The sequence below is a fragment of the Puma concolor genome, chromosome B3 (genome assembly GCF_028749965.1).
Source record: "Puma concolor isolate L17-30 chromosome B3, mPumCon1.1.hap2, whole genome shotgun sequence".
NCBI classification, from domain to species: Eukaryota; Metazoa; Chordata; class Mammalia; order Carnivora; family Felidae; genus Puma; species Puma concolor.
The window spans coordinates 675,274-701,059 of record NC_141672.1 but is presented as its reverse complement, the minus strand read 5'-3'; the positions used below and the strand labels follow the sequence as shown (position 1 = coordinate 701,059).

General features: G+C 42.1%; 1 protein-coding gene and 1 pseudogene across 1 annotated transcript; both read right to left on the bottom strand.

Annotated features, from left to right (window-relative positions):
• Positions 1–8,876: 8,876 nt before the first annotated feature.
• On the bottom strand, positions 8,877–23,648 carry LOC112856819 (uncharacterized; annotated as a pseudogene).
• On the bottom strand, positions 23,645–25,117 carry LOC112859864 (uncharacterized). Its single transcript, XM_086708457.1, has 3 exons — positions 25,009–25,117; positions 24,453–24,908; positions 23,645–23,871 (listed from the first exon to the last, which is right to left on the bottom strand). The coding sequence occupies exons 1-3, from the start codon at positions 25,052–25,054 to the stop codon at positions 23,645–23,647; spliced, it is 729 nt and encodes a 242-aa protein (XP_086564583.1). The 5' UTR covers positions 25,055–25,117.
• Positions 25,118–25,786: the final 669 nt, after the last annotated feature.

Genomic DNA, 25,786 nt, shown 5'->3' with positions numbered 1-25,786 from the left:
AGACCAAAGATGTTTTTGCCTGCTTTCTCCTCGAGGATTTTTTTTTTAATTTTTTTTCAACGTTTATTTATTTTTGGGACAGAGAGAGACAGAGCATGAACGGGGGAGGGGCAGAGAGAGAGGGAGACGCAAAATTGGAAACAGGCTCCAGGCTCTGAGCCATCAGCCCAGAGCCTGACGCGGGGCTCGAACTCCCGGACCACGAGATCGTGACCTGACTGAAGTCGGACGCTTAACCGACTGCGCCACCCAGGCGCCCCTCTCCTTGAGGATTTTGATGGCTTCCTGACTTACATTGAGGTCTTTCATCCATTTTGAGTTTATTTTTGTGTATGGTGTAAGAAAGTGGTCCTGGTTCATTCTTCTGCATGTCGCTGTCCAGTTTTCCCAGCACCACTTGCTGAAGACACTGTCTTTATTCCATTGGATAGTCTTTCCTGCTTTGTCAAAGATTAGTTTGCCATACATTTGTGGGTCCATATCTGGATTTTGTATTCTGTTCCATTGATCTGAGTGTCTGTTCTTGTTTTTTTTTTAATATTTTTTGGCATTTATTTATTACTTTTCAGAGACAGAGACAGAGCATGAGCAGGGAGTGTCAGAGAGAGAGGAAGGCACAGAATTCCAAGCAGGCTTCAGGCTCTGAGCTGTCAGCACACAGCCTGATGTGGGACTCTAACTCACGAACTGCCAGATCGTGACCAGAGTCAAAGTCAGATGCTTAACAGACTGATCCACTCAGATGCCCCTGAGTGTCTGTTCTTGTGCCAGTACCATACTGTCTTGATGATTACAGCTTTGAAGTATAGCTTGTAGTCTGGGATTGTGATGCCTGCTGCTTTGGATTTCTTTTTCAAGATTTCTTTGGCTATTCGGTGGCTTTTCTGGTTCCATACAAATTTTAGGATTATTTTTTCTAGCTCTGTGAAGAATGCTGGTGTCACTTTGATCGGGATTGCATTGAATATGTAGATTGCTTTTGGTACTATTGGCATTTTAACAATATTTGTTCTTCCTATTCAGGAGCATGGAATCTTTTTCCATATTTTGTCTTCTTCAATTTCTTTTATAAGATTTCTATAGTTTTCAGTGTAAAGATTTTTCACCTCTTTGGTTAGATTTATTCCTGGGTATTTAATGGTTTTTGGTGCTACTGTAAATGGGATAGATTCCTTCATTTCTCTTTCTGTTGCTTCATTGTTGGTGTATAGGAATGCAACCAATTTCTCTGCGTTGATTGTATATCCTGCCACTTTGCTGAATTCATGAATCCATTCTAGCAGTTTTTTGGTGGGGTCTTTTGGGTTTTCCATATAGACTATCATGTCATCTCTGAAGAGTGAAAGTTTGATCGCCTCCTGGCCAAGTTGGATGCCTTTTATTTCTTTGTGTTGTCTGATTGCAGAGGCTAAGACTTCCAATACTATGTTGAGTAACAGTGGCGAGAGTGGACATCCCCGTCTTGTTCCTGATCTTAGGGAGAAAGCTCTCAGTTTTTCCCCATTGAGGATGATATTAGCATTGGGTCGTTCATAGATGGCTTTTATGATCTCGAGGTATGGTCCTTCTATCCCTACTTTCTTGAGGGTTTTTATCAATAAAGGATGTTGTATTTTGTCAAATGCTTTCTCTGCATCTATGGAGAGGGTCATATGGTTCCTGTCCTTTCTTTTACCGATGTGATGAATCACGTTAATTGTTTTACAGATATTGAGCCAGCCCTGCATCCCAGGTATAAATCCCACTTTGTCGTGGTGAATAATTTTTAATGTATTATTGTTTCTTGTTGGATAATATCTTGTTGAGGATTTTTGCATTCATGTTCATCAGGGAAATTGGTCTATAGTTCTCCTTTCCAGTGTGGTCTCTGTCTGTTTTTGGAATCAAGGTAATGCTGGCTTCATAGAAACAGTTTGGAAGTTTTCTTTCCATTTCTACTTTTTGGAACAGTTTCAAGATAATAGGTGTTAACTCTTCCTTAAATGTTTGGTAGCATTCCCCTGGAAAGCCATCTGGTCCTGGACTGTTGTCTTTTGGCAGATTTTTGATTACTAATTTGATCCTTACTGGTTATGGGTCTGTTCAAATTTTCTATTTCTTCCTGTTTCAATTTTGGTAGTGTATATGTTTCTAGGAATTTGTCCATTTCTTCCAGATTGCCCATTTTGTTGGCATATAATTGCTCATAACTTTCTCTTATTACTGTTTTTATTTCTGTTGTGTTGGTTGTGATCTCTTCTCTGTCATTCTTGATTTTATTCATTTGGGTTCTTTCCTTTTTCTTTTTGATCAAACTGAATAGTGGTTTATCAATTTTGTTAATTCTTTCAAAGAACCAGCTTTTAGTTTCATTGATCTGTTCTACTGTGTTTTGGTTTCAATAGCACTAATTTCTGCTCTAATCTTTATTATTTCCTGCCTTCTGCTGGTTTTGGGTTTTATTTGCTGTTCCTTTTCCAGCTCTTTAGTCATAAGGCTAGGTTGTGTATCTGAGATCTTTCTTCCTTCTTTAGGAAGGCCTGGATTGCTATATACTGTCCTCTTATGACCGCCTTTGCTGCATCCTAGAGTTTTGCGTTGTGGTGTTATCCTTTTCATTGACTTCCATATACTTTTTAATTTCTTCGTTAACTGCTTGGTTTGCCCATTCATTCTTTAGTAGGTTCTTCAGTCTCTAATTATTTGTTACCTTTCCAATTTTTTTCTTGGGGTTGATTTTGAGTTCATGGCATGTGGTCTGAAAATATGCATGGTATGATCTCGATCATTTTGTACTTACTTAGGGCTGATTTGTGTCCCAGTATATGGTCTATTCTGGAGAAAGCTCCATGTGCACTGGAGAGAATGCATATTCTGTTGCTTTAGGATGAAATGTTCTGAATATATTTGTTAAGTCCTTCTGGTCCAGTGTGTCATTCAAAGCCATTGTTTTCTTGTTGATTTTTTGATCAGGTGATCTGTTCATTATTGTGAGTGGGGTGTTGAGGTCTCCTACTATTATGGTATTCTTATCGATGAGTTTCTTTATGTTTGTGATTAATTGATTTCTATATTTGGGTGCTCTCACAATTGGCGCATAAATGTTTACAATCATTAGGTCTTGGTGGATAGACCCTTTGATTATGAATGATGTAATGCCATTCTGCATCTCTTGATGCAGTCTTTATTTTAAAGTCTAGATTGTCTGATATCACTATGGCTACTCTGACTTTCTTTTGTTGAACATTAGCATGATAGATGGTTCTCCATCCCCTTATTTTCAATCTGGAGGCGTCTTTAGGTCTAAAGTGGGTCTCTTGTAAAAAGCATATACATGGATCTTGTTTTCTTCTACATTCTGTTACCCTATGTCTTTTGATTGAGGCATTGAGTCCATTGACGTTTAGAGTGAGTACTGAAAGGTAGGAGTTTATTGCTATTATGATGCTTGTAGAGTTGGAGTTTATGGTGGTGTTCTTTGTCTTTCTAATCTTCGTTGATTTTGGTATTTATTTATTTATACAGATATATTTTCATGCTCTCCCCTCAGAGAGTCTCCCTTAAAATTTCTTGCAGGGCTGGTTTAGTGGTACAAACTCGTTTAATTTTTGTTTGTATGGGAATCTTTTTTCTTGCCTTCTATTTTGAATGATAGCCTTGCTGGATACAGAATTCTTGGCTGCATATTTTTCTGATTTAGCACACTGAATACATCCCGCCACTCTTTTCTGTCTTGCCAAGTTTCTGTGGATAGGTCTGCTGTGAACCTGATCTGTCTTCCCTTGTAAGTTATGGACTTTGTTTCCCTGTTGGTTGTATGATTCTCTCCTTGCCTGAGTACTCTGTCAATTTGACTATGATGTGCCTTGTTGATGGTCGGTTTTGGTGGAATCTAATGTGAGTCCCCCGTGTTTCCTGGATTTTGATGTCTGTGTCTTTGCCCAGGTTAGAAAAGATTTCCGCTATGATTTGCTCACATAACCCTTCCACTCCTATTTCTCTCTTCCACTTCTGGGACCCCTATGATTCTCATGTTGTTCCTTTTTAATGAGTCACTGATTTCTCTAATTCTTAAATCTTGCTCTTGTGCCTTAATCTCCGTCTTTTTTTCTGCTTCATTATTCTCTATAAGGTTGTCCTCTATAACGCTGATTCTCTGTTCTGCCTCATCCATCCGTGCCACTGCTGCATCCATCCGTGATTGCAGCTCAGTTATAGCATTTTAAATTTCATTCTGGCTATTTTTTACTTGTTTTATCTCTGCAAAAAGAGATTCTAATGTATTTTTGACTGCAGCTAGTATTCTTCTTATTGTGATTCTAAATTCTGGTTCAGATATCTTGCTTGTATCTGTGTTGGTTAAATCCCTGGCTGTCGTTTCTTCGTGGTCTTTCTTTTGGGGTGAATTCCTTCGTTTTGTCATTTTGAAGGGAGAAAATGAATTAATGAAGTCACAAAATTGAAATAAAAATATAAAATTACAAAAATGTTAAAATTAAAAATTAAACATACACAAGCAAATTGAATGGAATATGCTAGATCCTAGGTGTGTTTTGTTCTGGGTGTTGAAATTGGTTTGACAGAGAAAAAAATGGGAGGGGGAGAAAAAAAAGGAAATAATTTGGGAACTTGAAAACATGAATACACTGAAGTAGACTGAAATGAGATGGTGGGAGTAAAATATAGTTTGAAAAAATATAAAGAAAAGTAAAGAATATAATAGAAAAAAGAAAGAAAAATATTTTTAATAAAAATCAAAAATAAATGTGATTTTTTTTTCTTTTTCTGTATTCTAGAAAAAAGAGAGGAAACGAAAAAGAGAAAAAAGATACAAAAAGGAAAAAAAGGAAATCATTTGAAAATTGAAAAAGTGAATACACCATAGTAGACTACAATAAAATGATGGAAGTAAAATAGAATTTGAGAAAATTTACATAAAAGCAATCAATATAGTAAAAAAAATTAAAGGAAAATATTATTAATAGAAATTGAAAGTAAAATCAAGTTTTTCTCATTTTGCATTCCAGAAAAACTACAGAAACGAAGAAGAGAAAAAAGAAAAAGAAAGAAAAAATAAAAAGGAAATTGTTTGGAAATTTAGAAACGGGAACACACTGAGGTAGAGTAAAATAAAATGATGGAAGTAAAATGGAATTTGAAAAAAAAATACAGAAATGTAAAAAATATAGTAATAAAAATTAAAGAAAATATTTTTAATAATAATTGATTATAAAAATAATTTTTTCTGTTTCTACATTCAAGAAAAAGAAAAGTGTAAAGGAGAAAAAGAAAAAAAAGAAAGAAAATTGACTAGATGAGTCGGCTAACAGATTGAAGTAGGACTGAAATTACTTCCTTATCCCCTAGATGTCAGTCTATGTAGCTCTTTATAGTCCATAAAGTAAGTGGCAGTGAGACTTGTGTTCCTGAAGAGCCCTGTTGGCCCAGTTGGGTGGGGCTCAGTGTAATGGCTCTGCTGTCCTCTAGATGGCAGTTTTAGGCTCCTGGGGTGGATTGTTGTGGTGCTTGTAGGTGCGAATGCACATGCACGGGAGAGGTGAAAATGGCGCCACCCAGGGACCCAGTCTGTTCTCCTGGATCAGCAATTGCGCACCCATCCTCTGTCTTCAGCCCTTGTCCACTCCCTGCTCCTTCACTCTCCGTGACCAGGCCCCAGGCCGCACCTCTCTCCCAAGTTTTGTCACAGACGCGGCTGTTTTCCCCAGTCCCTCACGTCCAAAGGACCGCGGCTTTGACCTGTTCTGCCCCTTTGTCGGAGGGTCTCACCAAGCAATGGCCGAATGAGCAATGGCCGAATATCGGCTGCACCTAGGAACACTTGCTGGATCCTGTTGTTGTCGGTGCCCCGAGACTGTGGCCAGGTGCCAGCCCGCCCCAGAAAAAGTTTGCGAGAGAATGTAGCAGCAGCGTTTCATGGATTATGGAAAATCACAACACACGTCTGGCATCAGGCTTCACCCTAAACCACCTTGCTCCCCAAGGTCCCCTCTCCACACCACACACTTGTTGAATTCTGTGGTTCAGGTTGTGCAGATTGTTGTGTTAATCCTCAATCAGTTTTCTAGGTGTGTAGGATGGTTTAGTGTTGGTCTGGCTGTATTTCATGGATGCGAGACACACAAAAATCTTCCATGTTGTTCCGCCATCTTGTCTCCTCCCCCATTGACTGCCAGATTTTCATTTGAACATTTCAGGATATCATGCCACTCCCTTCTTTCCTGCAGGTTTCTGTGGACACTGCTGCCATAATCTTTTATCTTCCCGTATTCGTTAGCAAACTCTTTTGTCTTCATGTTTATAGGTTTTTGTAATCTGTGTATTTTGTGAGTTTTACTATGTTATGTCTCAGAGTCAGCCTCCTTTTTTTAAAAAATTTTAATGGGAGTTCTCTGTGACTCATAGATGTGGACGTCTGTTTCCTTCACCATTTAGTGGAGATTTTCCACTCTAATGCACTCAGACAAAACTTCTCCTCTTTTTCTCCCTCTCTTCTTCTTCTGGGACTCCTTTGAAAAGAATTTTATTACACTTTATGGAGTTGCTGATTCCCTAAGTATACGTATGTGATGCAATGTTTTAATTTTCCTTTTCTTTCCTGCTTCATTTCTCACAAAATTTTATCTTCCATGTCACTCATTCATCTGCTTCTTTCTGCCTTGAGTTCATTATATCCAATCAGGTTCACATCTCGGTTACAGCATTTTAAAATTTTCAGCTTGACTGGGTTTTAGGTATTTTCCATCTGTAGTCAGGGTATTTTCATGTCTTCTAGGCTTTCTCAAGCATAGCTAGTATCCTTATGATAGTTTTTAAGGGTTCAGTTTCCTTATGATAGGTATTAAATTCTGTTTGAGGCTTATTATTTATATGTGTTTTAATTATATCCCTGGCATGTCATTTATGGTTTTTTCTTTTGGAATGAATTCCTCCATCACTCTGTATGTCCATGTCTCCGCTTTCTTAAGTGTTTTAGGAAAATCCTGTTATGTTTTCTGCTTCTAGAGTAGTGTCTTTTTTGAGAAATGTTTACATACTGTTGACAACCTGACATTCTGGAAGCATTTCTTGCATGTGCTGTGTGCACTGTGCTGTCATGTATTGGCTGCTCTGTCCCCCAGGTCATTCCTCTGCAGAGTTCTCCTTGCCTCCAGGGGAGATTTTTTCAACTTTGTCCATAGTGTTGTGAGTTTTAACTAGGTGAGTTTGGTCTCCTTATTAAAAGAGGCTAATTCCTATTTCCCCTAGAGGTGAAGCTATGCCTCACTATATGGTCAGTAGACTTGGTGCCTGTGAGGGTATATGGTGGTCTTTGGATTGAGGGGTGCAATGGTGGTCTGGGTTCTAGGCACTCTTTCCCTAGTAAGGAAGCACGTGAGGAAGGAAAGGTGGGTATAGCTTGGTGTCAGTGGCTCAGTATCTACTGGGGGGTGTTACTGAATTCTGTCCATGATAATTGGTGGGAGGAAATATTGGCATCAACTCCTTCTCTAGTCCCTGCAGTTGGAGTTTCCAGCCACCCCTGTTCAGGGAGCCCCCACAAAAAGAGAATAATCTTTACTCATGTGTCCCAGGCTTCCTTCAGACCCAGCCTTCACCCTGCCTTTGTCCAATCCATTTTCACACCTGGCAGCTCAGGTCTCTTATGTTTTATCTCAGGAGCTCTAGCTGGGTGTGAGTACACCAAATTGTATAAACTCAATACGACAGGGACCCCACTGATCCTCTGGGACAGTGTCTTGCTGTGACGGGGTTGGAGCTGGTTATCCCAGAAGGGCAGTTGCATGAACACTAGGAGCTTGGAGTTCATGGTGAGGAAGAACAAGAAGGGAGTGTTCAGTTAGCTGCTCTCAGCAGAGTCTCCTATGCTAATGACCAGGGCAGTGCAATGGTGCCTGTCAGCTCTCCTGCCCCATGAGAGGCAATGCCCTGTCTCCCAAATGCACTCCAAGAAGGTAACTGTCTCACCCGATATGACCCAGGGAATCCTCACACCTCAGCAGTCCGTATGGGCCTCGGGGCTCCTTCTCCACAAGAGCACTGCTATGTCCACCAGGGTCCACCCCAGTGATGGCATGGACTTCTAAGTCTTCAGTTTTTGAACTCGACATTTACAGCAGGTTGACTTGTCATGATTACCTTTATGTGTCATCTTGACTGCGTCATGGGTGTCCAGATTCACGACTGTTTCTGTGTATGTCTGTGATGAGTTAGCAGAAGAGATTGGCATTTCCATCCATGGTTTCTTTCTGCCTGGGCATCACCCATTCCATCATAGTTCTGAGTAGAATCCGATGCAGAGGGAGGAAATATTCCCTCATTTTCACTTCCCATGTGCTTGTTTGAACTGGAACATTGGTCTCCTCCTGCCCTTGTTCTTAGAGTTACATCATAGGCTCTGCAGGTTCTGAGACTAGACACTAGTTCAGAATCAGGCGAGAATTATACCACTGGTTTTCCTGGCTTCCCAACTTGTGACAGTAGATCATGGGACTTCTCAACCTATTTTGTCATGGAAACCAATGTGCTTTGGGTTCTGTTGCTCGAGGGAATCCTGACTAATACATGGAGATGATTTATCTCTTGTTTAGAGGAATTGAGTAAAGCTGTAGCTCATTTAAAGTCCTGAATAGCAAAGTGCCATGAAGGAAGTGTCACGTTGTTTGTTTGGGAGAAGGGCTGGGTGAAGATAATGGGGAGCTGTGGGAGCTTGTGGTCCTGGCTGCACAGGGAGTGCATCTGGGACTCATGTAAATGTTCAGCTTTTGTGCCTCAGGAAATCTGTAATTCACTCATGTTGAGGGACAGGAGTCAGCAATGCAAACAACTGTGTCTTTGTGCATGTTAGGGTAGTTTTCCTAGGAAAACAATGATCTAATTCACACAGCTAATAGGTAAACACAGAATCCTGTGTCCAGAGAGGCTCCCTGGAGAAACTGCTGTGTGGACAGGAAGCCCCAGACCCTGAGAGGAAACCTGCCTGTAACCTCCATCTTCACCTGCTCCTGACAACACAAAGCAGAATTGTGCATAGTGTTCGCCCCCTGGTGGTGCTGATCCCCTCCTGCAGGGAGGTTTGTGTCTGGGCTCCCAGCGAGGTCCCCTCACCCTGTCTCTTGCATAGTAATATGTGGCCTTGTCCTTGGCCCACAGGTTGTTCATCTGCAGATACAGCGTGTTCTTGGGGTTATCTCTGGAGATGGGGAATTGGCCCTTAATGGAGTCTGCATATCTTGTGCTACTTCCATCATCATACATATATGCGAGCCAGTGCAGCCCCTTTCCTAGAGCCTGGCGAACCCAGCTCATTGCATATCTACTGAAGGTGAATCCAGAGGCTACAAAGGTGAGTCTCAGGGACCCCCCCCCAGGCTGTACCAGGTCTTCTCCAGACTCCACCAGCTGTACGTCACACTGGACACCTGCAGACACAAGACATCTTGGTCAGGAAACTGTCACACATCTATTGGTCTCACTCATATCCACTCACATACTCAGCGTCTCTCGTTCACCACGAATTACCTTTTAAAATATTAACCAGAAACACCCAGCCAAACACAAACTCCATGGTGAGGTGTCTGTTCTGTCCTGATCTAGAATGGGAACACTTAGGACTCCCGGGACTGGGGCTGCTCTCCCAGCTGCAGAGTCTGGGATGGGATGGTTTTGTCAGCAAAGAGAGGACCCCATTTGCATGTTCTCTGACATATATATGAAGCTCCAGTGTTAGCTTTGATTCTTTAAAAATGAACGACACGTTAGGGTGTGTTAGGTACTGTGACAATATGAATAATTGTATTCAGTGAGTACAGGTATATTTTCAGTCCTGTGTGCATTTTTACAGTTCTTTCATCAACTTAGATAATTTTCACTCTACAAGTATTTTACATTCTTTTTGAAGTGTAACCCAAAATACTTTATTCTGTGCCATTTTCACTTGTATAATTTTGCTATTTATTTTGCATGCATTTTCATGCTGGTGTGTAGAATCACAGGTGGTTTATTTTTATTTATTTTCTTTGTTCATTTTGTGTCCTGTTCTTTTCCTCCTTTCAAAAAACTGGTTCTAATATTTTTTCTGGGATCTCTAAGGTTTTCTTATGTTTAAGATCAATGTCACCTGCAAACTACTAATTTTCCTTCCTCCTTATTGATTTAAATGTCTTTTTTTTTTATTCCCTATTTTTTCTGGTTACGGCTTCCAGTTGTAGGAGAAGAAAGCTTTTCCCTTCTTTTCTTCTGGAATTTAGCCAGTGTAAGGATTCAATTGACATAAGACATATCTACAGGAGAGAATAAATTTCATTTTATAAGTGCATGGCCTTCCAAATGATATGACACCCAGAGAAAGGACAAAGCAGGTGGCACTTGTGATTTTCAGACAACAAAACATTGGATTTGGCAAGAGTTAAGTTTGGGGTATTATGTTAGTCACCAAGTAAGTAGGTTTGTTTGCATAGCCTTCTTGTCCCTGTGTTCCTTATTCTGGTGCTAACGATGGTTCTTCCCTCTTGGTACACAGGAGGGAGATTTATATCCTTTGGTCAAGGGACGATGGTGAGTCTGAGTGTACTTGGACTATTTCTCAAGTGACTTTCATCCAAATAAGCAGTGTGACAAATGACATAGTTTGAGGTGGCATATGTATTCTTCATGTTACCATGGGGAATACTTATGTTAGGGGTGACCATCATTGCCTGGCTCCTGATTTGACAGGAAAGCCTTCAACATTTTACCGTTCAATATGCTGTCAGGTGTGGGCTTTTCATAGTGGCCATGAGCATGTGGAGGTAATTTCCTTCAGTTCCCTTTTAATTGGGTTCTTTTTAAATGATGAACAGGTGTTGAATTTTGTTTAATGTTTTTTTGAATCAATCAATGATGGCTTTGATTCAATCATTCCCTCTGGTAATGGAGGACATCAAATTTATGCAGTTCTGTATGTTGAAGGATCCTTGCATCCCTGGGTGAATCACCCTGGATTATGTTGTATGATCCTCTCAATGTTCTGTTGAATTCAGTATGCTCAGATTTTGTGAAGGAATTTTGCATGTATGTTCATTTGAGATAGTGACCTGTAGTTTCCCTTCTTGTGGGGTCTTTCTTTGGTTTTGGTGTGAAAACAATGCTGTCCTCACAAATTTTATTTGGGAGTGCTGTTTTTTATCAGTGTTTTGTAATAGTTTGAGAAATATTGGCATTAATTCCTCTTTAAATACTTAGTGGAGGTTTCAATAAAGCCATGGACTCCTATGCAGATTTTTTGGAGGGTGTGGTTTTAGATAGAGAAATCTTATTAATTTTTCTTTTGTTCATTTTGTATTTTTCCATGAAACAGTCTCGGTGGAATACATTATGGCATAAAATGTGTAATTTGTTCTTGGTGATTTAATTGTTGGCCTATAAATACCTAAGTTTTTCTTTAATGATCCTTTTCATGTCTTTAGTTCAGTTATGTCTCCTCTTTCAATTCTGATTGCATTTGTTTGAGTCTTCCCTATTTCCCCAGGCTACCTACTTGTTTCAAATTTTACATAATTTTCCAAATACAAATTTTTATGTAATTGACTTGTTTTCTGTATTTGTGACAGTCTCTATTTTCTGTCTGCTTCATCTTTTTATGTTATTTTTATGTTTATCTTTTTATGTCAATAAAAATGCCAATGAGTTTTTTAAGGAACCTGAAAAATACACAATTCATATGAAAGCACACAACACATGGAAGCAACAAAACAATCATGACGTCGAGAGAACCTGGAGACATCACACTTCTCTCTTTCTAAAGATATTGCAGAGGTACATTAACCACAACACTGTGCTGCTGGCATCAAATGAGACATTTAGGCCAGTGGAGCTCATTACGGAGCCCAGAAGTAGACGTTTGCAGATGCAGTCAGCAAATCCTCCACGAGATTTCCAACAATGCACAGTGGGGGGAGGATAGTGTCTCTTAAACATGGTGTTGACTAGGGGCACCTGTGTGGCTCGGTAAGTTAAGCATCCCACTTCCACTCAGATCATGATCTCACGGTTGTGGCTTCGAGCCTCACATCAGGCTCCTGCTGACAGCTCAGGGCCTGGATTCTGTTTCTGCCTCTGTCTCTGTGCCTCCCTACTCATGATCTGTCTCTCTCCCTCAAAAACAAAGTAAAAATTAAAAAATAGTATTGATATATACATGCAAAATAATAACATTTGGCCATAATCTTGCTTCATACATATACGTCGACACAAAAAAATCTCAAAATGGATGAAGGATTAAGAAGAACACTTGAACCTAAATGCCTTCAAAGAAAACATGAAAGATAAATATGATGACATTCACTTGAGAATGATTGATTTGATATAAAAGCAAAATCACAGAGAACAAAGCAGGCAAGGGGGACTACACCATATTAGAAAAGGGGCAAGCAAATATTTGCAGAGTTAGAAGGCAGTCTATGGGAGGGTAGACATTACAATAAAAAATATTGAAAAGGAGTTAATATCCAAAATGCAGGAGGGACAATAAGGTGTTCTCATTTCCCTGCCATCAGACCACACCTCAAGCTTCCCCCTTTCCCTAATGGATACCCACCTCCATTCAAAGTGCTCCTCAGAGGATGAATCTTAAAGATGTGCCCACTAGTGTCTGGGCCTCACATGCACAAGAGGATGGATTGCCCCCAGTGCAGAACCTGTGCTCAGGGGGCCTGAGAAAGGAACTGCCCCCATCCATCAGTAGCCAGATGCCCTGTCTTGCTGCAGAGGGAGGACCTGGCCCTGTGATAGACTCTGTTACCGCAGGATGTTCTTGCTTTACCTCCTCGCCGTGTGACACCCCGATCTTGTGAGTAAAGAAAGAACAGAATTTGATTCAGAAGGAAAAGCTACTGATTTGTACAATGTAGGAACCATAAAGTCTTTTGTCATCTATTACCCTCCCTCCCCATCTTTTGTCCCTAACCGGGCTGCTGGTCATGCCTCAATTCCTGGTGATGAACATGCATTACTGGAATGAACATCTGCTCAACTTTCTTGTCAATGCCATTGCACTCTGATTCACAAGTTCTCTTTTCATGTATGCTTGGGGAAGGCAACTAAGTTGGGCTCAATATTACTCCAAGTTCTTGAAGCCAACTTACATTCTGTGCCTTCACCCAAGGCTGCACTCTTGTTTAGTATGTCCCTGACTTGTCACTCTATTACCAAAGGAATCAGGGAGCCCTTGCAGACTCGCCACCCTCCTAAAGCACCAGGCAGACAGGGCCATACACCCTCTTGTCTTCTTAATGTCCACAGTTGCATACAGCTACTGCCAACAAGGACTATGTCACAGTGCTTCAAAACTCCCCACAAAGTGTCTTGTCAGTTTTTCACATCCCTCTCACTGGTACAAAAATGCAGTTGCATAAGCTTCTAAGGAAACCTGGCTACTGCTTCCCAAGGACCCCTAACTTCAATGCTTTGCTCTGTCTCTGTGAGCCCCTCACCCCTACCTGATGCTGCCACAGATTTCTTTTCGTGGCTTTCAGAGTCATTAACCTACTTTAAAGTGTTAATATTAGCTCTGTGCACACCCCAAACTCTCAACTGTCTGAATATCAATAACATGTTTCACCTCTCATTCCATGGAAATGGAGTGGCTGCAGGTATCCTGCGACAACCTGTGCCTCTCAGATATGTCCTATAACTTTCTTCCCATGAAAATTAGACCTTGGGCCATCAGGCCCCACTGCATGCTTGCACCCCCACAACTGCTGTCTGGATACATTAGGATCCCAACTCACCTCTGTATTCCTCTCTGACAAGTTTGTAATTTCCAGGCCCACCACCTACCTACCAGGTGGCCACTGACCAGCCCTTCCATCATCTTGTGTCATGTTAACAGTTTAAATCGGGCTATACCACTCCCCTCCCTAAAAAGGGAGATCCAGGGCACCTGGGTGGCTCAGTTGGTGGGAATCCTACATCAGCTCAGGTCATGAGTTCGTGGTTTGTGAATTTGAGCCCTGTATCGGGCACTGTGCTGTCCGCTCAGAGCCTGGAGCCTGCTTCAGATTCTGTGTCCCCCTCTCTCTCTGCTCCTCCCAACTCACACTCTTTCTCTTAAAAATAAATAAACATTAAAAACATTTAAAAGTGGAGACCATACTTCATTCCACACGATTGCCCTCAGCTACAGGAATGGTGTCTGGGACATCTGGTGGTCAAACCTGAGTTCTATTTTTTTTTAAAAAAAATATTTCTTTAACATTTATTTCTTATTGGAAGCATATACCTCAGTTCAAGACCCAGATGCTGACTCAGGTCCTCTGCACAAAATCTCGGGCTCAGTTTGGGCTCTTGGAAGCTTAGATATATACGTAGAGGCCACAAGCATGCAGTTTTTAAGTTTTATTTCAGCCTTCTGGTCAGTGAGCTATGAGAGATGTGTGTCAGAGCCGTGATGTGCCTGTGGACCCCTGTGTCTCCTGCAGACCCCCAAAACGTGGATGTCAGCTCTGCAGCCTCATTACTGTATTTTCACACATGTGCAGTAGGATTGTCTATAGTTGTTCAGCAGTTAGGAGGCTAATTATGGATTAGCCATCAGCAACATTCAGTCCCTTAACTTTCTCGGGGTTGATAATTTGACATTTGTGGCGACACCACAAGGAATGCAGCTATTATGGCTTAAATGGGACCAAAACCTGCTCTGAGATATAACAGGGTTTCATGAGTTTGCCTGACTGGCCCCATCATTCTTGGAGGGGTCCACTGTCTCTGCTCCCACCAGTGCCTCATCCACTGCACCATGGAGGATCCCAGCTTATGTGGCAATGGCAGTTCCTGTTATTGTCGCATGACCCTCTGTGACTGCATTTCTCTGGGATACAGTCATAATTCAGCTGAGCCACACTGCCAGTGCAGTAGGTGTCCTGACAGAACTTTCCAGAAGCGTAGGGTGTACCAGTTCTCACATGACCAATCTCGGTTGTTCCTGTGCTACTATGTAAATTCAGGTGCAAACACCAGAACCATGAGATCTCAGATGTATGGAATCCAACATGCTCTTGCAGCTGAGGGAGATGTGTGACATTCCTACACTGCATCCTTCCACATGGCATATCTGTGTGGGAGCAGAGTTCAGCCATGAATTCCCCAGGATATTCTGCAGTGTCCGTGTCGGCTACTTTTTTGATTTATGGTGTCGCAGACATCTTCATCTTTCCCAGAATTTCTGCCAAAGATTTCTTAGCAGTGCATAGTGCGGTCAGTGCAGTTCCCATGATAGCAGCAGCCCTCTTCAGTGCACGCGGTTCCATCTAGCATACAGAAGTCATCAGGGCCCGACAAGCATACCCCATGGCAGGACTCTGGAAGATCACATATATTTTGGATTGGCCTGCCAAGCGTCCCAGCATCAAAATCGGTGCAGTTTGTATAGCATCTGCCTGTATTACATTTGTCCCCAGCGGTTAAAATACAATCACTCATACAGCACAGATTGCTATAGCACTGCTCTAAGGAGCTGCAGTCACAATGCTTGCCTGGGTCAGCTAAGTAGTTTCCGAAATGATTGTGGGTCAGGCTTTTATTTCAATGCACCATTTAGATGTTGAAGAGGCACGTGCCTAATCTGCCACTGATTTTGTAGTGCGTATGAATGAAGGAACACTTACTGAAAGCTTCAGGTATACAAGAGAATTGGGTCCTAATGCAGTTGGACCTTTTCTGGCAAGCATATTCATCAGTGTCAACCCACAAACCAATATTTTTTGCAATCTGATGTGTTGCTATGACAGACAAGAGTAAATAATATCTGCCTAAATAACCCATCCTGATAGGGCTTTGTGGATGGCATATACTGCATACAGCTGGACTGAAATTAACTTCATGGGATCCATCTCTATTCGCAATTAAGTATGAATGTGGTTTAAGAATTCGAAAACCCTTGGACTCATAGTATCAAAAAAAAAAAAAGGACTCTGATGCAACACATAGTTGCCCATGTTAGCTGGATCTCTCTCATTATAAATGATTATGAAACCAATATAGTAACTTACATGAATCCCATGAAACAATGAGTCAATTAAGCTAACTAGTCTTATTAGGAATGGGGCACATTTTGACCTGTGGTTGAACACACTATATATTGTTTTGGAACTGAGAGAAAGATTCCGTGATGGGATGACTACAACTTACTAGAGATCCTGAGGACTGCACTGGCATTTGCTTGAGGAACAGGGGTCCCTATGCTCCTTATATCCCAGGTTATAAGTAGGTCCCATTGCATTGGTGTCTGCCACTCTCTGAGAAACAATGTGTTCAAATGTTGGGAATCGTTGATGTGTCTGATTTCATAGGCAAGGTCATCCAACTTCATGATACCTTCAAGGCCTTGATAGCACGTGCCCATGGTGACCATGGAAAGAGGAATCTCCTCCAGGTAGCCAAGGTAGTAACAGTCTGGAGGCATGGAGGGGTAGTCCAGCTGAAAGGCACCTGATCATCCTGAGTGATCATCAGCAGATGTCTGGACCTAAAGTGTTTTTTGCCCCACATGTGGATAACATGTCTCTTGTCCCCAAAACACAGGCTACAGGACAGCAAGCCAGTCATCTGAATGCCCTTGCTGTTGTGCAGCTCCTTCTTTGTAGTTACCACCTCAAGGAGATTTAGAGCCTTGAGGGACGACCTTGAGAACCCTGGACAGGAGCAGCACTGCCCAGAGTGCAAACTGTGAGAGGGACGCCCTCAAGGTGACCTGGCCCTCTGCCACCCTCATGCCCCTGCTCCGGGACATCTTCCAGTGAGAGTGGATAAATGGAGGATCCTCAGCAAAGTGAGGTCTAGGCCATGTGACAGACAGAGGGCTGTACCGGGTGGCCAGCACCCTACACCTGGGATCCACCTGTGGGGTTAAGTAACAGTCCCAGGGTGTGGCATTGTGTGACCCTGCACAACAGTTCAGCTGGGGTGGATGTGGGAGAAGGAGGTGAGCCAGTTCAAGCGTGCTCACATGGACATAGTAAGGACTTGGACCCAGAGACATGGCTCTATTCAACACACTCCATCTTTCCTCCAGCTAGTGAATATGGGATATGAAATTTTAACATCCTGAAATTCTCTACCAATTCCATGTCCTGTGGTACTGCTGGGTCACTTTCTATGGACGACTGCTTTTCCTCATTATGGAGACCAATGCTTCCTACTTCCTTGGGATGTGGAGGTGGACATTGTCAATTTTACATTTATAGGTGACTCAAAAATTAGCTTTGTCGTTTTCCATGTCTCATTCTGGTTAGACATTAGTTTTCAAGCCATTTGATCCTTTCGGTTTTTGGTTTGAAGCTTCCTCTGAGTTTACTGAGGAAACATTTCCCAGTATTCTATGTCATGTTTGGTGAAGTACAAGGTTGTATTTTAGTTTTTTCTTATGCCATCTGGTGAGAACAGAAAGTACTGCTGACCATGTGTGAGCCCCAGGGGTTTTCCGCTCTAATCCCTTATTGGGCTCTTTCCTGGCCTCTGGCAGTCTCCTCCCATGCATGTGTGGTTCCCTCCTCAGCTGGAGATGCCAGGGAGTTGAGGTAACTTTGGCAGCTTGCACCATGGAGTCTGCACATGATGAAAACACGTTATCAACCATGAAACTCCCTTGTTTGATTAAATATGCTCTACTCCTTAAAACACCCGGCGTCAGGGAGAAACCTCAGAGTTGGCTTTTGGACAGGAGTCTGCATTCTCACCAGTGGCTGGCCTTGTGCATAAAGCTCAAATTCCTTTCCTACCAAAACTAAAACTTTGAACATTGCCCTTTCCAGCAACAGGCAGCTGAATTTGGGTTTTGTTAACAATAAAACAGAGAGTGGAGTAGCAGTTGCCAGGGGCTGGCAGCTGGCACAATGAGGGTTAGATATCAAGGGGTGTGATTTTCTGTTATGGAAGACGACTAATTTCTAGAGGTCTTCTCCACAACATTACATGTGTAGTTACAATATTGTACTGTACGGTTAAAATTTAGTGAAGAGGGTGGATCTTGTTTCAGTGAGATCTTACCAAAATACACCAGTTTTGCTTCTCACACAAAGTATGCATGGACACACACTCTGTACTGATAAGTGAAAATAATTTAAAAAAATGTACATACTTTGGATCCTAACCCTGGGGATATGCCATTTACAAATATCTTCTTCCATTCCATAGGTTGCCTTTTAGTTTTGTTTATTGTTTCCTTCACTGTGCAGAAGCTTGCTATTTTGAGGTACTCCCAAGAGTTCCTATATGTATGTATTTAATTTTCTTGTAATTTTAAATTTAAATTCAAGTGTGTTTACCTACAGTGTAGTATTGATTTCAGGTGAAGAATTTAGTGATTCATCACGTACATATAACACCCATTTCTCATCAATAAGTGCCCTCCTTAATGCCTATCTCCCTTTTAGCCCAACTTCCCCACTACCCCTCAGTTTTTTCTCTTCATTTAAGAGTCTCTTCCTGTTTCTTCTCTCTCCTTTTTTCTCTTATTTTATTTTTCCTTCCCCTATGTTGTGTTTCTTATATTCCACATATGAATGAAATCATATAATATTTGGCTTTTTCTCACTGACTTATTTCACTTAGGTTAATACGTTGTTGTTCCACACACATTGTTGTAAACGGCAAGATTTCGTACTTTTTGATGGCTGCGTAATATTCCATTGTATATATTTACCACCTCTTCTTTATGTGTTCATCTCCTGATGGATATTTGGGCTTTCCCACAATTTGCTTATTGTTGATAGGGCTGCTATAAACATTGGGGTCCATGTGCCCCTCCGAATCAGCATTTTGGTATCCTTTGGATAAGTACCTAGTAAAACAATTGCTCGATCACAGGATAGTTCTATTTTTAATTTTTTCAGGAATCTCAATACTATTTTCCAGAATGGCTGCACCAGTTTGCTTTCCCACCATGTTAAATTTAGCCATCCTGACAGGTGTGAGGTATTACCTCATTGTGGTTTTGATTTATGTTCCCTGAAGTGGAGTGACAATGAGCCTCATTACACGTGTCATTTTGCCATCTGGAAGTCTTCTTTAAAAAATGTCTATTCATGTCTTCCGACCATTTCTTCACCAGATTATTTGTTTTTTTCAGTGTCGAGTTTGAGAAGTTCTTTATAGATTTTGGATACTAAGCCTTTATCTGATATGCCATTTGCCAATATCTTCTCCTATTTTGTCAGTTGCCTTTTAGTTTTGTTGATTGTGTCTTTGCTGTACAGAAGCTGTTTATCTTGAGGTCCCAATAGTTCATTTTTGCTTTTGTTTCCCTTGCATCTGGGACATGTCCAGTAAGAAGTTGTTCTGACCGTGGTCAAAGAGTTTGGTGCCTGTGTTTTCCTCTAGGATTTTGATGGTTTCCTGTCTCACATTTAGGTCTTTCATCCAATTTTGAATTTGATTTGGTGTATATTGTAAGAAAGTGGTCCAGTTCCATTAGAGTTTCCTGTTGCTGTCCAGTTTTCCCAACACCATTTGTTGAAGGGACTGTCATTTTTCCATTTGATACTGTTTCCTGTTTTGTCGAAGATTAGTTGACCATTTATGGGTTTTCTACTCTGTTCCATTAATCTATGTGTCTCTTTTTGTGCCAGGAGCATACTGTCTTGATGACTACAGCATTGTAATATAGCTTGAAACCCAGAATTGTGATGCCTCCATTTTGTTACTTTTTTAGGATCGCTTTGGGTGTTCCAGGTCTTTTGTGGTTCCATGATAATTTTAGAATTATTTGTTTTAGCTCTGTGAGGAATGCTTGTATTTGACAGGGATATTTGCATTGAATTATTTGCATTTAATGTCTAGATTGCTTTGGGTAGTATCAGCATTTTAACAATGTTTTTGTTTTAATCCATGTGCATGGAATATTTTTCCATTTCTTTGTGTCTTCTTCAATTTGTACCATAAATGTCCCAGGTTTTTCAGAGTAACGCTCTTGTAACTCTTTAGTGAGGGTTATTTCTAGGTATCTTATGGTTTTTGTTGTAATTGTAAATGGGATAAATTCCTTGATTTCTCTTTCTCCTGCTTCATTATTGTTGTATCGAAATGCACAAATTTCTGTATGTTGATTTTGTATGCTGCAGCTTTACTGGTTTATTGTATCAGTTCTAGTGGGGGTTTTTTGGTGGTTTTTCAGGTTTTCTGTATGTAGTATAAAATTCAACTCCAAAACTGAATAATCCTATTAAAAAAATGAGCAGAAGGCATGAATACACTTTCCAAAATGCAACATACAGATGGCCAATACACACATGAAAAGATGCTCAACATCACTCATCATCAGGGAAATATAAATCAAAAGTACAAGGAAATATCAACTCACTCCTGTCAGAATGACTAAACTCAACTACACAAGGAACAACAGGTGTTTGTGAGGATACAGAGAAAGAGGAACACTTTTGCCCTGCTTGTGGGAATGGAAACTGGTGCAGCTTGTCTGGAAAACAGCATGGGCGTTCCTCAAAATGCTAAAAATATAACTTCCTTATGATTCATCAGTTGAACTACTAGGTATTTACCCAAAGGATACAAAAATACTCATTTAAAGGGGATTGTTACTCTATGTGTATAGCAGCCCTATCAACAACAGCCCAGCTCTGGAAACAGTCCAAGTAAGCATTGACTCATAAATGGATAAAGTATATGTGGTATATATACACACACACACACACACACACACACACACACACTCACTCATACTCATACACTAGAATGTTTCTCAGCCCTGAAAGTAATGACATTTGCTATTTGTAATGATATGGATGGAGTTAGAGAGTATTATGCTAACTGAAACAAGTGAGCGAAAGGCAAATATATGATTTCATTCATATGTAGATTTTAAGAAACTTCAAATGGGAAATGGGACAAAGAAGAGAGAAGAGCTACACCAAGAAATAAAGTTTTTTCAATGTTTTTAAATTTATGTTCAGATAGAATGGGGAGAGGAGCAGAGGAAGTGGGAAGGAGAATCCCAAGCAGTCTCTTTGCTGTCAGTGCAGAAACCGAAATGGGGCTTGATCTCAGGATCCATGAAATCAAGACATGAACCAAAACCAAGGCTTAAGCCATGGAACATATAAACCCAACAAAACAGATTCTTACCTATACAAAACAAACTTATAGTTACCAGAGGGAAGGTGGGAGGAGGTTTGGGGAAGTAGGTGATGGGGTTGCAGGGCCGCACTCATAATGAGCTCTGGGTGTTGTATGGAAATGTTGAATCACTATATTTTACACCTGAAAGTAATACTACGTTGAATGTTTACTATGTGGAATATGAATAAAATCTCAAATGATGTATTTACAGTGTCTGCAAATGGCCTTGTTGGCATACAGCCCATGAAGAAACATTTATTCCAGAAAATATACTGACAGACGGAAAAGCTAGAATTTTGAGCTAAGGTATGTGCCTTTCCTTCCCCACCCCAGCTCAGCAAATGGAAACTCCAGTGCAAGGAGCTGGGACTATAGGCATGTGCCACTGAGCCTGGCTGCAACCTCCCCTCCAGACTGTTGCAACCAATACCAGGGTTCCTGGTGACCAGCTCCTGTTCAGAGGACTCTTTCCCAGAGGGACAGGATGTCAGTGACCCTAAGCTGTTTGCTGTTGAGGCCAAGCCCCAGCAGGTGCCACTGAGATGTGGGACTCACTCATTGTTTGCAGCCCCACTCCCAGGATGGAAACTCTGCCCTGGGCACAGTCCACTAGGGATGCTGGGAGCCTGGTCGCCCCAGACCTGACTTGTACAGCAGGGGTCTCATGCCACCAGGACAAGCAAGCCTCAAAGAATGCAGCTGCCACTCACCCCTAAACTGAGCCCTTATTTTGTCCCCACCTGCAGCTGCAGACTGTTGCCCATGGCAGGGGGGAGCTGGAGCAATACACTAAACCAAGGTGCAGATCTGTTCTGGTACAACTGACTTCATTTCCAGCTGAGGGTGAGGAAGTTCTGGGCCTCATGTTGTGGGAGAGTCAGGTGCAGGAGACAGATGGTTTCAGTGGAGGATTCCTAACCTACTCCTCCTCACCTGCAGGAGAGAGCCAGAGCCAGGGACAATGGAGGGAACAGCTCCTGTAAGAACACATGTGAGATTATGGCCTCAACAACTCTCCATTCCGAAGGGTCCGAGTTTGTAGGGTTTAGTCTGTGGAGAGTTGAAACATCTTGGTTACAACATTTAAAATTTCAACATGACTGGGTTTTAGGTCATTTCTATCTGCAGTAAGGGTTTCCTTCATGTCTCCTCTGCTTTCCTCAAGCACAGCAAGTATCCTTATGATAGTTTTGAAAAATTCTATTTCCTTGTGAGAGTTTTTAGAAATTCTGTTTGAGGCATATTAGTTATATGTGCTTTAATAATATCCCCGGCAATGACCTTTTATCGTTTTTTCTTTTGGGATGAATTCCTCCATCATGGTGTATGTCTATGTCTCCGCTTTCTTAAGTGTTTTAGAAAATTCTGTTTTGTTTTCTGCTTCTAGAGTAGTGTCTTTATTGAGAAGTGTTCAATTGCTGTTGAGGGCTTGACACTTTAGGAAGCATTTGTTGCATATTCTGTGTGCACTGTGCTGTCATGTATTGGCTGATCTGTCTCTCAGCTAAGTCCTCTGCAGTTTCTCCTTGTCTACAGTGATGAGTGTTTAGACATTGTCCCTAATGTTGTGAGTTTTAACCAGGTGAGTTTGTTCTGCCTGTTAAAAGAGGCTAATTCCTATTTCCCCTAGAGGTGAAGCTATGCCTTACTATATGGTCAGTAGACTTGGTGCCTTTGTGGGTATATGTCGTCTTTTGAGGGAGGGGCGCGGTGCTTATCTGGTTTCCAGGCCCTCTTTCTCTAGTAAGGAAGCACCTGAGGAAAGCAAGTGAGGGTATAGCTTGGTGTCAGTGGCTCAGCTTCTACTGGGAGGTTCAGTGCTGCTCACTGAATTCTGTCCATGCTGATTGGTGGGAGGAAATACTGGCATCAGCTCCCTGTCTAGTCCCTTGAGTTGGAGTTCCCAGCCTCCCCTGTTCAGGAAGCCCTCCCACAGAGAGAACAATCTGTACCTGTGGGTCCCAGGCTTCCATCAGAACCTTGCTTTCACCCTGTCTGTGTCCAAACCATTGGCCCACCTGGTGGCACAGGGCTCTTATGTTTTATCTCAGGAGCTCTAGCTGGGTTTGAAAACTCCAAATTATATGAACGCAATATGACTGGGACCCCACTGATCCTCTAGGAGAGGGTCTCGCTGTGCTGTGGCTAGAGTTTTTTTTATCCCAGGAGGGCAGTTGTATGAACACTAGGGGCTTGGAGTTCATGGTGAGAAGAACATGAAGGCAGCATTCAGTTCGCTGCTCTCAGCAGAAGCTCCTATGCTAATGACCATGGCAGTGCAATGGTGCCTGTCAGCTCTCCTGCCCCACGAGAGGCAATACACCCTTTATGAAATGCACCCTGAGAAGGGAACTGTCTCTCCCCAAGTCTCCCAAGGGATTATCAGACCACAATTCTCCCTATGCGACTCTGCCCTCCTTCTCCACAGAAGCACAGCTATCCACCAGGCTCCATGCCAGTCATGGCATGGACTTCTAAATCTTCAGTCTTTGAACTGCACATTTACAGGAGGTTGACTCGTCATGATTACCTTTATGTGTCATCTTGACTGCATCATGGTGCCCAGAAGCCCCACTGTTTCTGTGGATGTCTGTGAAGTATTCCAGAAGAGACTGGCATTTCTATCCGTGGTTTCTGTCTGCTTGCGCATCACCCATTCCATTAAGGTTCTTAATAGAAGCTGATGCAGAAGGAGGAGAAATTCCCTCAGTTTTACTTCCCATGTGCCTGTTTGAATTGGAACATTGGTCTCCTCTGGCCCTTGTTCTGAGAGTTACATCATCAGCTCTTCACGTTCTGAGACTAGAAAGTAGTTCAGAATCAGATGAGAATTACACGACTGGTTTTCCAGGGTCTCCAGCATGTGAGAGTGGAATGTGGGGCTTATCAATGTATTTAGTCATGGAAACCAATGTGCTTTGGGTTCTCTTCCTCGGGAGAATCCTGACTAATACATGGAGATGAATTATCTCTTCTTTAGAGGAATTGAATAAAGCTGTTGCTCATTTAATGTCCCGAGTAGCAAGTGCCAGGAGGGAAGTGTCACGTTGTTTGGGACAAGTGCTGGGTGAAGATAATGGGGGTCTGGGGGCTCCTGTAGGCCTGGCTGCACAGTGAGTGCATCTGGGACTCCTGTAAAGGTTCAGCTGTTGTGCGCCAGGAAATCTGCAATTCACTCATACTGAGTGACAGGAGTAAGGAATGCAAACAACGGTGTCTTTGTGCATTTAGGGTAGTTTTCCTATGACAACACAGTTGCTAATTCAGAGAGTTAATAGATAAACACAGAATCCTGTGACCAGAGAGGCTCCCTAGAGAAACTGCTGTGTGGAGAGGAAGCCCCAGACCTTGACAGGAAAGCTGCCTGTAACCTCCATCTGCACCTGCTGCTGGGAACACAAAGCAGAATTGTGCATAGTGTGCGCCCCCTGGTGGTGCTGATCCCCTCCTGCAGGGAGGTTTGTGTGTGGGCTCCCAGTGAGGTCCCCTCACAGTGTCTGTTGCACAGTAATATGTGGCCGTGTCCTCGGTCTTGAGGTTGTTCATCTGCAGATACAGCGTGTTCTTGGCGTTGTCTCTGGAGATGGTGAATCGGCCCTTCACGGAGTCTGCGTAGCTTGTGCTACTTCCATCATCATAAATGTATGCGACCCACTGCAGCCCCTTCCCTGGAGCCTGGCGGACCCAGTGCATGCTATAGCTACTGAAGGTGAATCCAGAGGCCACACAGGTGAGTCTCAGGGACCCCCCAGGCTTCACCAGGTTTCCCCCAGACTCCACCAGCTGCACGTCACACTGGACACCTGTAGACACAAGACATCTTGGTCAGGAATCTGTCACACATCCACTCTTTTCAGTCATGTCCACTCACATACTCAGTGTCTCTCGTTCACCATGAATTACCTTTTAAAAGAGCAACAAGGAAAACCCAGCCCAGCACAGACTCCATGGTGAGGTGTGTATGTTCTGTGCTGATCACAGAATGGGAACACCTGGGACTCCCGGGGCTGGGGCTCCTCTCCCAGCTGCAGGGTTGGAGCTGGACGGGTTTAATCAGCACAGGGAGGGCCCTATTTGCATATCCTCTGGCTATATATCAAGCTCCAGACTTAGATTTGTTTCAAATTTAAAACCAGTGTTTGAGAGGCACTTCTAGATCACTTCTTGCAGAAGGGACTGTGACAGTATAAATAATTCTAATCTGTGAACACAGTTATCTTTTCATCTGTGTGTCATTTTACATGGCTTTCTCCCAGAAGGTCATGTTTGGTATGCTATTTTACTTTTTAGTGAAATTTAATCATAAATACTTTATTTTGTGTCATATAATTTTAATGTGTGTTTATTTTTGTGTGACAGATAGAAGGAAGGAGAGAGATCAGAGAGAGAGAATGGGACAGAGAATCCCAAGCAGGCTCTGCACAATCATTGCAGACCCTGCCTTAGAATTAAACTCAGGAACCATGAGATCATGACCTGAGCCAAAATCAACAGTAGGCACTTAAGGGATTGAGCCACACAGGTGCTCCATTTTGTGCCATTTTCAATTGTGTGATTTTGTTAGTTTTTTCATATACTATGTTTTTGGTGTGTGTTTTCATCTTTTTGTATGTTGATTTGTACCCTGAACTTTTCCTGAGTTTATTAGTTCTAATACTTTTTTTGTGGAGTTTCTAAGGTT